General features: G+C 40.6%; 1 protein-coding gene across 1 annotated transcript in view; it reads right to left on the bottom strand.

Annotated features, from left to right (window-relative positions):
• Positions 1–8,737, bottom strand: part of LOC130576884 (neurobeachin) — a 205,026-nt gene extending 196,289 nt beyond the window's left edge. Inside the window, exon 1 of the mRNA XM_057371857.1 lies at positions 8,366–8,737. Coding sequence (XP_057227840.1) covers positions 8,366–8,659 — 294 coding nt within the window. The 5' untranslated portion in view covers positions 8,660–8,737. The remainder of the gene's footprint in view (positions 1–8,365) is intronic.
• Positions 8,738–13,888: the final 5,151 nt, after the last annotated feature.

Here is a 13,888-nt window from a genome sequence, read left to right as displayed (position 1 = left end):
GATGAATATTAAAAGCCAAGAATACATCAGTCACAGATATGACTCATAAATACTGCATACACCTTGCCATTTACAAAACCAGATAATTTATTTCACGGGAACAACAGATGGAAAAGAGGGGGTGCTGAGCTTTTACTGGAGCTCTGTTTCAAAAGAAAACAGCAAAAGCTACCAGCCTTGAAAGTATAACACACAACTTAGTAAGGTTCTTGAACTCCTTCCTTATTCCCTGACTTAACAGCCAAAAATGCAACTTTCAGAGGTCCACCATTAAGTATCATTATTGACATTAAAATTATGATCTAAAGAGGGATGAAGCTGGTTTTTTTCCTATAAAAATGGTTTTCTTAACTTTTCAGGTTCTTTACCCATTCTCTCRACATTCCAATTCCTGCAATTCAATAGATGTAGTTAATGTCCTTTCGCAAGGATGCTGCATCCCAAGTCCATTCTCCAGACCACTGGGAAGTTCATTCTCCCTGAATTCTCACATGTACTAGTTGTTATTTGCTCCCATTATGAAGATGCAAGCGCAGCTGACATCACTCTGTAGCTCCATTCTGATGTGTCCTATTGGAAGGGRCACATAGCTTTCCCATTCTGCTAGTTATAAAAACATACATTTAGGCAGAAATGCTCCCCTGCATTCAAAGTAATCTTTTTTCCTTTTTTTTTTTTTTAATTAAAGCTTTTAACATTAACAGAGACAAAGGGGGGGGGTTTCTGCCAATTAAATCAAGGTGTCCTTTTTTTCACAGTGAGCTAAACTAAATATTGCTGAAGATTAAGGGTAAACTCTGAGTGCTCAGGCATGAGCAATACTAAACAGGGCTTGGCTTCAGTTGGCTCATTACTAGCTTGAACTAGTATATTTCATGGCTTGAACTAGTGTATTTCATGGCTACTATTCTGAGAGCATATTTATTGTTTTCTATAACTCTGTAGTAGGAGTCTGTTGCAACAGGTTTGTATGGGATCCTTTGTCAATCAAAGGACAGGTTTTCAAATTTATATTTGAGTTTACATATTCAAACTATTTTCTTTTTACAAAACAAAATTTAAAAAAAAAAACTTGCTATAGTGGGTCTTAAAGCAGGCAATCAAAATTCAACAAAACCTGGAAAATACATAATTTAGTATTTATCACAGAATATTAAGACTTATAAAGCAAAAAAAGAAGTGATATCACATAAAACTGATTACAATGCCTCATTCGTTTAGAAGCATCTACTCAAAGAATGATTATTTCCATCCTTCTGACTACACTGTCCCAGCCTACAAAAGCCATGAGGTAACAAAAAGCATGATATGAAAAATAACTTGACTTGTAAGTGAATATTTTACTCTATCTCACTTTCAGCTAATTTCAAAACTTAATACCTATTCCACATAGTTAAGAAAGGCTTTCAACCGTAAACAAAAGGGCAGTGAAAGAAACATCATTTTCCAAAAACGGATGCCAAGCATTTGTAAGCTGTTCAACAGCATTAGCAGTACTTGTATCTGTACAAGCTTTCAGTGAATTGTCATGTGGGAACAATTTCAGTGATGAAACCCAATTTTAACACAAAGCAGGGGAGTCACATTATAGGCTTGTATTAAAATGAATGAACTAACATTGCTGGTATAAACCTCAGTAACACCAAAACTACTTCAACTTTCTTATTTACTGAAGGTTATTATTTGCCATCTATGTCAAAAGTACAACACTAAACTGTAAAAATTACTGGAATGCAATTTTAGTGGACAATCAATAGGTTGATCAGAAGCTGAGGTGCTTCTCCGCAGGAAATAATAGCTAATATTTCTCTTAGATATATATATCATTAACAATCTTCTTAAGTTTGAAGTTATGAAATTACAGTTCAAAGAGCTGAAATCCATCTTAATCCTGTAGTTGAAGTGGAAGTTTCTATCATTAAGGAAGCAATATGTGACTCTGCACAAATAAAATATTTTTTAATTGTTCATTATCTTTATGCTGACGATCATATATTGGATACCRTATCATCATAGTACATCTATGCCAAACTCTTGCAAGACAGATGTGGGAGATAGAACATCAAATTCAAAACCGATGTTTCCAAAGATCTGCTGCCTCTGATAATAAAATCAAGTTCTAAATTTGATTCAGACTTAAAAGAAAGCTTAAAGGTTCTATCTATGCAAGAATTAGTAAAACTCCACTATGAGGCATTTCCATAAAAACAAATGGTAATTAATGATCAAATTTCATTAAAAAATACATGGAACTTCATCAGCATAAATACACACTACTACAGTAACCCTCTGGCCACCAGGCACATTGAATATATAATGAGGTAGCTGCAAGGATACTGTTCTGTTAAGTACAACAAAACTCTGCACATTAATGGAAAAGGAACACAAATTGATTTGAAATAGATTTACTGAGACAGGCTAAAATACAAAATGGAAAAGGTGCAGAACCAAGTAATGAACAGGTAAGACTAAGAGGCTGATTTAAAATAGCTTAGCTTATTAGGTTAACATTCTGTTAATACTGTGTGCAATATTTATCAGAAAAGATTCAATTTTGGTACCAACCCAATCACAGATTTCATTCCACTTTGACTAAATTCAATACAGTGCAAAAGGGGAACCATCACCTTGGTAGGAACTCCGAGATGATTATGCAGGTTTTGGATGCTACTTTTTGGTTYGGTTTTCTTAAGGATGCACAGGCAGTGATTCACATATTTGAGATGTATGAGTGAAGACATGAAAGAAAAATTGTACTACAGCCTCTTAAACTTCAGTCTTGTCAATGTTATGAGCCATGCCTCCAAGTTGTACCCCTTTGAGTGCTCATCTGAAAGCACAGGGAAAGTACACAGCTAAATGCTAGTCTTTTAAAACACATGGCTTAAATGGGGAATCAGGTCACAATTTCACAAAAATAGCATCTTGATAGAGAAGGGTGCTAACCCTTTGCTTGATGCAAAGRCATAAAACACAGGCAGGGTCTCAGAAGGGAGTAAGGGGAAAGGCCAAGGATTGCAGGTGTTTTTTTCAATACCAGTCTCACAACTTAATTATTTCAGTGTGACAAAAATAAAAAAGCCTCTAGCTATTCACCTCCCTTATAATCCATGAGCTGAATCCTGTAAAGACAAGTGAGAAGTCAAGTAAGATGTAAACCTAAGAAGAAAATAGCTGTTCAGAGTTAAGCATTAAGGAACACTCAGTTATATGCTCAACATAACAGATTTTTTTAAGTTATTGCCTATAGAAATGTATAAACCCATCATACCAGAACCACAGCATATTCCAAGCCACCTGCTGAGACACCATTAGTGCTTTATGATTGATACAAGGACTGAAAAAACTTCTAAACCATAAATACCTATTGTCAAAGATTACATTTAAAAAGAAAAAAAAAAACAGAAGTTATACTAAAATAATTAAGTGAACATTCAGACAGTCAAGGATTTTCTGTAATCAAAACTAAGTTTTCCACAGAAACATTAAGTAATGACAGCAGCTACAGTACTTTGAAGTAGCTGCCAACAGAATTTAGGACAAACTCTCACATTAGATACTCCCTTTTCATACAGCTCTGGTAGCTTGTACAGTAATGTCCAAACATAGACTAGTTGCACAGATGTGCAGGATACCAAGAGATCAGTGGGACAGACAGTAACCTGGACAAGGACTGCCACTTCTACTAAAACTCACACACAAAGCAAACAAACAAAATCCCAAAACAAATCCCAACTTCAAAACTTCCCAAACTTCATTTTTTTTATTAGTACCATCTATCAGCAGATAACTATATTCAAAATGAGGCTTTCACCAAGAAAATGGAGTAAGATTCTCAAGCTTTCAAAGCTAGTTCCATAAGAAAACGGAAGTCATATGATGGAGGCTACAGCTCAAGAGGCACACGCTTTCTCAGACTACAAGAGCATCCAATGAACAAATGTGTTTCTTCCTCCCCACATAAAAGTAGAAATGTGCCATGGGAAAGTGCAGCAACCAAAACTCTAAATGGATTCAAAGAACTCAAACACCAAAGTCAACTATAGCTTAAGACTCCCAGCCAACGTCTGAAAAAAAGTACTACCAAAGGAAGGGGGGGGGGCATAATCTTTCTTACACAGGCCTCCCTTTACATTTTTCCTTATGACCACTACTACACAAAGCCTGTCAGGAGAGAAGGATCTCTCACATAATTCAACCCATTTGCTCTGAAGCTGCAAATGGCACTCCTACAAGTACACAACGTGACAGAGCACTAAAAAATGGCTTACCTCTTGCGATGGGTGACTAACACTGAAGTAGGATGGAACAGCCAAGAAAATGAGAAGAGCTAGGCAGAAGTGTGGGCTGCAGTCAACAAGAACAGAAAAAGACTTTTTGAACTAAGCCTGGTGTTTGACCTACTTCTTATAAGCACTCTCTAGCCTGACAAAATATATATAAAAGCTTTCCAGACAAGGAGAACCCTGGTCAACGACACCTATATCAGACTGAAATCTGTTCAAATCTACATCACATCATCTGTTCAAAATGCACAGGCAAAATAAGCAGCATGTTTCAGCATCAGTCACAACTTTTTAGTATCATTCAGCTTCCAGTTCACCTTGCTTATTGTGCACTACAAAATCCAAAATCAAAAATGCTAGGAAATTCAAACTGGAACACAGGGAGGTTCCTAAAAGCTAAGACACAACGCAACTCATATAGTCGTGTTTGATCAAAGACAGCAAACAAGAGTCAGTTCAAAACATACATAGAAGAAAAAATTCCCAAGACCACTGAAATACTGGAAAAGGAGAGAATTGAGAAAGCAAGTCAGTAAAACAATGGAAGAAAAGTCCAATCAAGGTATAGGGAAAGGCCTCCTCATCAACAGAAGCACAGAACTGGCATCAAAATATCCCCAAAGAGAAATCCCTTAGAGCAATTAGAGGATTACACTGTTTTTAAGGAAAGTCCTTTCTAGTTTGGTGCTTTGCAACACACATTTCAGGGAGAGCATGCTGAGTCTGGGAATTCATATTAAACCCAAGGACCAAAACCAAAATAAGYACCATCACAGAAGAATGCATGTGACACAATGAGACATTCCCTCCTACTTCCAGAAATGTAAAAATAATACAGTATTCTATAAAATAACTCTAAAAAAGCCTTCAGCTCACAAATTCTTAAGATCTTTTGACCTTCACAGYACTAACACCAGCAGATCTTTCCAAGGATAACTAAGTCCTTCATAGGCATGGGCATATAAAGGGCTGAACCCCCTGTCCATTAGCTCTTTCACTATAATGTTAAACAACGAAAAATAACACAAGCAATACTAGATCTTTTACAAAATGATACTCCATTAAACAATTTCACCAGTTTAACAAAACTTTGAACACAGCAAGTTCTGAGGAAACACTAAGAAAAGTATCAAGAGAAGCAACTATCCCATAAACTAAGGAGGCATGCTCAAGACCAAAATACTGTCTGAACTGAAAGTCCACTGCTGAAATTTGGCAAAGCTGAAAATCCAACAAGATATTAGACCAGAAAAAGATTTTCAGCACTGCAAAAAAACCTACTTCCTCACCTTGTAGATAGAATAAATCACTACATCCATCACTGTCAAAAGGTACTACATGAGTAAGTCCAAAATGCAGGCACAGAGACCACAGAGTGTGGCCACCAAAACAAACATTTAAAGACATTAGAGAAACCCTAAAAGTACAACTTAACAGAACAGAAGAGTGACGACCTCCATAACAAGGGCATACCAAACCAAAGTTTTGTCTTGAATATTTATTGCTGCCTCCTGCAAATGAAGGAAGAATGAATACTTCCTCAAGCTTTACACAAAAGACAGCAATAATCTGTATCTTAATCTTTAACTTCTGATTCTGTCTGATAATAAAACATCTCAGCTATGCYGAATTCTTTAAGAAAAAGCTATTACCAAATGGCTTATAGCTACCCAATATGACACAGTATAGGTTATATTTCTCTCCAAGACTTAACATAGCAACTCACATATCAAAACAAGATCAGCTCTTTAGCACTGTTCACTCATTCTCACACTTGCATCAAAAATCATTCAGGAGTACAGGTAATGACTGAAGAAGAATARAACAACACAAATACCAAACCAAGCAATTCTCTCAACTCCCAGCCACCCCCCAAAGAATGCTTCTAAAGTAGAAAACTGATCATCATTTCAAGTTGCTACTGAAATCCTTAATACAGAATCAGATRATGTTTAGAGGTTTAGGGACATGCCATCAGTTCTACTTTGTATCTGCCCATATTCACTGTTTGCTTCACATGTGGGTAAATTAAGTTTAAAATATAAAAACATAATATTGAAACATTTACTGCCCTGAGAAGAAAAAAAAATTATAGACACAATATAACCTCTGTCTGCTTTGGGAATACTGTTGTATATTAGACTCCATCTGTTAAGTAATGATGGATCCAGGATGCATTGCTGCTGCAGCAGACTCACAAGTAGTTTCACATTCATATACATCTCCCAATGCTGAGAGAACTGTTAAACACTCTTGTGTTTATTTTAAACTATAAAAATTGTTTTCAGCAACAGGAACTAATTAGTAAGTCTGTCTTAYAGGCAAGCAATGGATGTCCTCCACACTGATACTAAAACATACTCTAACCCCCCCACCAAAAACAAGCCAACGTTAATCCAGTTGCTGGTGCACTAACAGCCAGAATTAAAATGAGATTAAATAACAGTAAGAATGAAAGAAGAAAGAAAACCAGAAAAGGATTAAACATACTTTTATCTGTCGTGATCTATACAAAGCCAGTTAATAAAATAACTGCATGTCATTCACTTATTTTGAGAGCTACTTTTAAAGAAATGGATAATAAACCAATGAAGTTATGATGTACTTGTACTTGATGACTTTTGTACAAAGAACAAGAATAAAATTTATAAGTCACATTTCAAGCTGTCAAACAGCTTGTGGAGAGGAGTGGGAAATATACCAGATTACTATTTTGACATATTTACGGAAGTATCGGAATTTTAACCCTGTGTGTTTAGGTAAGCCATAAATATTAAAATGATCTGACCAAATTACGTCCATCCCTGCATGCTGCAGCTCTTCCATTCAGTCTGTGCTAGGTCAAATTCAAATAACTGTCAAACAGAAGAATACATCTTTTAAAAGTGTTTGAAACAAAATATATTCTTTACATGACTTTGTATAAAATGACTGGAGTTAGAAGCATGAAACTCATTTGAAACAAAGGCAGTTTCAATTAATTGCAATTTAGTTTTGAGCAGTGATTTTTCTATCCTATTCTATATGCAAAAATTCTATATGCAAAAAAGGGTTTTTCATTTGACTGAACGGCTTCAAAAGCTTTGCTGCAGCAAATCTTGCATTCAGGAACAGCACCAAATTGCACATAATTGAAAGTGATTCATTTTTAGATGCACTTGCTTAGCTTCTGTAGGTTCCTCAGGCTTTGGTGTAGGTAGCGCAAAAACATTAAGTCATACAGTCCTGCAGTAACTCTTTCACTCCATGAAGTGAGCAGCTGACTAAGAAGCTACGTTTTAGCATCTTCTTCTCTCAGCTATTTACCTCCGTACAATAGCATTTTGCAAAGCATAAACCTTGAATCAAAGTAGCAACAACACTTACTTTGCAGACAAGAATGTGTTTTGGAAAATGTGGCAGGTTATTAAAGACATGGGCAACCCAATACAACACTGCAATACAACTAACTCTTTATTACAGATATTAAAGCATATTAAATCCTTGCAAAAATCTCCTTCCTCCCCCTTCCTCCACATAAAATGCTCAACTAGCTCTGATCTAATAGGGTTAAACCCTTCACATGTTTCAGCCACCAAGAAAAGACATCAGCTCGGGCTGGGTTTTTTTAACGTTTTTCAGTTAAAAACAGATACTACATTCATGCCACTCTTCTTCCCAAGAGGAAGCTACTAGGTTAAAGGGCAGCGTCCATAACACCAAATTGCAAATTACTTAATCTCCTTATATTTTACACTGTAAATTGCACAGGAGGCGGTCGGGACGAGGCACTGGGAAGGGAAGGCCTGTCTCTAYTAGGTAGGGTCTTGAGTGGAGTTTAGGGAGCACTGAGGGGGCTTCTGTCACACGCACGACGAGGAGATGAGCAGGTCACGGGATTAACGAGGAGAGGCACATGAGGAGTTTGGGAAGAAAGGATGGTTGGAGAAGGGCAGTACGTGTAGGAGGGACACGGGGGCTGGGAGGATGCAGGTCCCTGTCGGGTTGCACAGAGGCGCAGGGGCAGCCCCAGGAGGAGATGGGCTGCGCGGGCCGGTGCCCGCCGGGGCATCACCGGGGCGGGGTGCCCGGCCGCTTACCAGGTTCAGCACCGTCTCCACGATATCCCGGTTGCTGACCTCCCCAACCTGGATGAGTCCGATGAGGACGGCGAATTTCATCCGGATATTGCGGATCGGCACCGACGGGTTAATCATCCCCGCAGGAAGCACCACGGACCCGGAGCCCGACGCCCTCAGCTCCCCCATCGCCGCGACACTAGTGCTGCCGCTGCCGYTGCCGCTGCCGCCGCCTCCGCCTCCACCGCCGGCCCCGACGGAGATGAGTCCCGTGGGCTGCGGGTCCGGCCCCGACACCGGTTTCTCGCTCGCCATTTACCCCCCGCCGTTACCGGCACCTGCCGCCGCCGCCTCCCCGCCCGGCCGGGCCGAGCCGCGCATCCACCGCAGTCACACCCGGCGGGGCCGCAGGCAGCTGGCCCGAGGCGCAGGCACCGTCCCAGGAGCCGCTCCCCCGCTCCACTATAATGAGGGATTATTATGGGCGCCGATGCCCCGTTAGCCAAGGGCTGCCCGACCGGGGCCGCCTCCCCGCCGCGGGGCCGGAGACGCGGGCGGAGCCGAGCGCGGTGTGGCCCGGCGGAGGCGAGCGGCGCGCGAGGCGGACGGCGACGCGAGCGATGCCGCTGCCGCTGTTGTTGTGAAGCCGAACCCGCCGCCGCTCACGCCGCCATGTTGCCGCCCCCTGCCTGCGGTAGCTGTTAGGGCGCCTGCGCCGAACCCGTCGGGGGAGTGGCCGGGCTGGGCCCCCCCAGCCGGCCGGGGTACAGGTGAGCAGGTGCGCGGGGCTGCCGCGCCGCCGCCTCCTGCTCGTTCTCCGCGGGCCGCCGCCCTCCCGCTCGGGGAGATCGCGCAAGGCCGCCCAAAGGGACAGCGTGTAACTCCCCGTGTTCTCCTCAAGCCGCGCCCCACCGCCCCAGCGCTCCCCCTGCGGGAGGGGTGGGTCGGGCCTCGCCGGGCCGGGGCTGCAGGTGACGCGGAGATGCCGCCCCTCGGGCCGCTGCCGCACGTTCCRGCCTTTGTGCTGTCTCCGTGCCTTTTCCACCCTGGCCCTGGGCTGTTGTGTGAGGAGAGTGATCGCGCACTAGAACAAATTGCCTAGGGAGGTTGTGGAGTCTCCCTCACTGGAGATATTGAAGTATCTGTATGTAGTCTTGTGCAATGTGGTCTAGGATGGCCCTGCTTGAGCAGGGAGGTTGGACTACCCTGGTGCCTTCCAACCTGACCCATTCTATGATTCTGTGAAAGTGTTTGGGTAGAAGCCTTTTGGGTGGGTTTCCTTAGTGACTCCAGTCTTAGCAAGTGGTCAGGTTGGAGTGAGAATGTCAGGGATTGTGTCTTGTTCCTGAGCTGCTGTTTCTTGGGCATGGGGAGGGACAGGGGAAACCTTGGGGTCAGGCAGTCTGAGAACTCATGTGCTGCTCATTCAAGGAAAAGGATGTGTTCCCAGAGTTGTTGTTTATACTTGCACTCTTCTTGCTTAGTGGTGGTGTTACATACAGTGATATCCAGTCAACAGCAATTTTACCAAGCCCCTTTGCCAAGCAGTAATGCTCATGACAATGTGCATTTTTGTCAAGCCTCTGCAATACTAGAAAAACAGAAGTATCTCCAATGCTTGAGGAGACTCAAATTACTCTAATAGTAGTTATTTGTTGAATAAAGTTGTATATATTTGCTCTGTGTGCTAGAGTTAATCTATACCTGTTAAAGATGTTTTTGGCTTCATAGTAACTGTCATCACAAAGTTTAATTTCACATCAAGGCTTGACCCTGGTATTGGAATACCATTCATCCTGACTCTTCTGTAGCCCCAAACCTGGGATTTTGGCTGGATTGCTGATTCTCCTTGTATCCAGCTTTAGGCAATAAACTGCATAAACAAAGTGAATCAGCAAAACTGGATCAGTACATCCTCCTAGATTGCAACAGTTGCTGTAAGCTCCACCAAGAGAAAGAGAATACCTCAGATCTGTACTAAAATGCATTTGCTCTATGTACTTGGAGATAGAGTATGATGCATATACTTTTTGGCAAAGCCCATAAGTGCTTGTCAGTATGTATAGCCTGGATACATAGAATGACTAAAACCGTGGTTAGCTGTAAAACATGAAACCAACATTATTTCAGAAAGCTGCAAAAAATGGGCAGAAACCCCAAAAGGTCATTTGTGGGAGGTAAGAAAGCACAACATTTTCTTGGAAGTAAATTCCTTTACAATTTGCTACCAGCCACAAGCAGTCATGTATGATTCATAATGAAGGTCTACTTTAATTTTTTATATTCATGGAGGTGCCTAAGATTCCATTCTCACCAGCCCCATAGCAGAACTGGCAAAGCTGAATACATACCCATTTAAGTGCTTTCAAGAGAGCACTCTTTTGCAAAACTGAACCTAAGCCTAGAACTCTGTAACAGTCACTAAGAATTGTAACGCCTTTAGGAGCTAACCCACAACAGTCAGTTCTCTTCATTATTCTCACATGTTCCTCTATATCAGGAGACATGTTGCTACTAATAGKATTGTTGGTTGAAACCTTCCTGACTGGTTTTCTTGTTCTGATTTATCTCATGGATACTGCCTGTCCTTGCCAAAAGGGTAGGAAGCTAAGTTGTTAYTGCTTTTCTACTGCTAAGTATTTTAAATTGGATCTCTGTTGATTTGCTGAATTTTACAAATCCCAAAAAACTTTGAAGCTTTGAGATCCATTTGCTCACAATTGCTAAATTTGCTCACAATTTGTTRATTACTTGTCCATCTTTTTGGTGGAACAGATGAACCAATAGCACATAGCCACATAAACTTTCTTTCTCTAGAAAAGCAGGATAACAAAATATGGTTTGATATGTTTTATTATCCATTCCACACTTCATGCTACTATTCATGGAAGACTCCATCATTTGCCAATGTATCCAACCGCTGCAGTAATTCCTGACTRCAGCTTTTCCATGTACAACTATCTGTGCAGTCATCCACATTGAATTTTTGATAAATTTGCAGTCATGAGTTTCTTTAGAAGTTGTATTACTGAAATTCTTTGTTATATAATATCCAGTTTGAACTGGTTAACCTTTCCACTGCTGAAGTTGTATAATATACTATATGCAATATTAGAAAAAAACCTAAGAGAAGGTTAATTCCTAACAATATGTTTAATAGGAGAGTCCTTCTTTAGTTCTTAAACTAATATTTGGTTTTACAAATAAACTTTTACAAGTCATGTTCTCTTTRTTTTTATAAGCTGGAGCATTGCTAAGAAGTAGCTGTCTTCTCTAATCAACAGTGTTTGTTTTTGATAAGCAAACTTCATTGAGGTGAGCCACTCATCAACTTATGTGAATATTATTGTAGCACTGCCATTCTGGAAGAAAAACAAATTTGAAACATTAATCTCAGCCCTTTAGTAATTGCAATGCTGGTGTTCATTTGCTTCCATTCTAACACCTCATCAGACTGAAAATTATAGCAAGAGTACACACACAAATGCTATAGAATGTGATTCATATCCTTCCGTTTAAAATGTTGTCTCGTCTTCTTGGTGTTGACATATTCATTCCAAAGACTGAATTTCTCAGTGACAATTTCATTCATGAGATGTTTAGTTGGATCACAGTCCAGCAAGGCGCTCTACATTAGCAAATCACAGTATTTGCATAATTGTAGCCATATTTTAGGTCAGCATGTAAGATCAGTCATTGACACAGGTCCAGACTAGGTGTGGCAGGGATAAAAGGATGCTATGCACTCAGTTATCCTTCACAAAAACAGGAGTGATGACAGGATCTGATCCTTTCTGTACCTTTTACGACACTTGCTTCCCATTGAAATGAGAGAAGGCAATCCCTTTGCTTCCAGAGCACACTTTCCCCTCAGCTGGAATAGTGTTGACAGGAGGGATTTCTTTTTTCTGTGATATTCTTCAATTTTCAGATTCCATTTCCCATAAATGCCAGAAGGTGGTCTCAAATATAATATCAAAAAACAAAGAAAAATACCTTTATCCATGTTCCTATGTTTGCCACAAGCAGATGGGAAAGAAAATAAAACTGACAAATAGAGTTTAAAGTTTTAGCTCAATTTTTATTTCATTTCAAAAAATAAGTTCTAGCAATATTACTTCATTTTGGGGGTAAAAAAGATCATATAATCATTCAATTGTGAAAGCTTGAAAGAACATGCTTTAGAAGACTGACTCTTGGCTACAAAACATGGAACTATTTCAGTACATAGGGACTGCTCTGTACTGGCATATTTATACGGATTTAGGAAAAAAAAGTGGCTTTTTTTAATAATTAAATTATATAGATCAGAACTGAATCATGTTTCAAAGAGAAAGAGAATTTTCATTTGTCTGCCAATGTGGCATCAAAATACTGCTTGCTTTACCATGTCCATATGAGGACTCCTGTTGTGTTTAAATAGATTATTCTCATGAGTAAGGATAATGTGATTTGTTCCTGTGCCAGGATCAGGAAGTGCTATTAGCCCCTTTCTCTTGAAAACCAGGATTTCTTCTAAGTTAAAAAAAAACCCTCCGGCAAATGTAAACAGAAAGGCCATCACAGTATCTAATTTTCCCTGCTGTGCATATGGGTAAACAAAAGTCATAGAATGGTTTTCGTTGGAAGGGACCTTAGAAATCCACTTCCAAGCACCTTGCATGGGCACGGATACCACCCACTATACTAGGGTGCCCAGCACCCCTCCCAACTTGACCTTGAATTTTTCCAGTTATGGAGCATCCATAATTTCTCTCTCTGGTAACCCCTTTCAGTGTCTCAACACCCTCACAGTGTAATTTAGTCCTTTCTAATATCTCATCTAAACCTATTCTTTCAGGTTAAAGACATTCCTGCTTGTCCAATTATTAGATGCTCTTTTAAATTGTCCCTCTCTTGCTTTCCTGTAGTCCAACTTAATGTTCTGGGAGGTGCTATTAGGTCTCCCTTGAGCTTTTTCTTCTTCAGGCTGAATGACCTCAACTCTCTCAGTCAATTATCATAGGGGAGGTGCTCCAGTCATTTGATCTTCCTCCTGGCCCTCCTTTGGTCTTTCTCCAACAGGTCCATGTTATTCTTGTGTTTGGGGCACCAAGGGTGGACTCAATACTGTAAATGTGATCTCACTACAGGCAAGTAGAGGATAAGAATTGCCTCCCTAGTCCTGCTGGCCCCACTGCTTTGAATGCAGCCCAGGATATGTTTGGCTTTCTGGTCTGCAAATGCACATTGCTGGGTCATGTACCACCTCTCATCCATCAGCACCCAAAGTCCTTCTCCTCAGGGCTGCTCTCAATCCATTCTCTGCCCAGCCTGTTTATTGTGTTTGGGATTGCCATGAGCCAGGTGCAGGACCTTGCACTTGGCCTTGATGAACATCATGTGATTGGCGCAGGCTCATTCCTCAAGCCTGTCTAGGTCACTCTGGATGGCTTCCCTTCCCTTGAGCATGTCAGTTACACCACACAGCTCGGTGGTGTTTTTAATTTCCACATGACAGGATGCATGCACCAAAAGCGGAAAAAAAAAAAAAAAAAAAAAAAA

Source organism: Malurus melanocephalus, unplaced genomic scaffold (genome assembly GCF_030028575.1).
Source record: "Malurus melanocephalus ecotype Western Australia unplaced genomic scaffold, MMel_1.1 scaffold_160, whole genome shotgun sequence".
Taxonomy (NCBI): domain Eukaryota; kingdom Metazoa; phylum Chordata; class Aves; order Passeriformes; family Maluridae; genus Malurus; species Malurus melanocephalus.
This window is presented reverse-complemented; position numbering and strand designations above follow the sequence as displayed.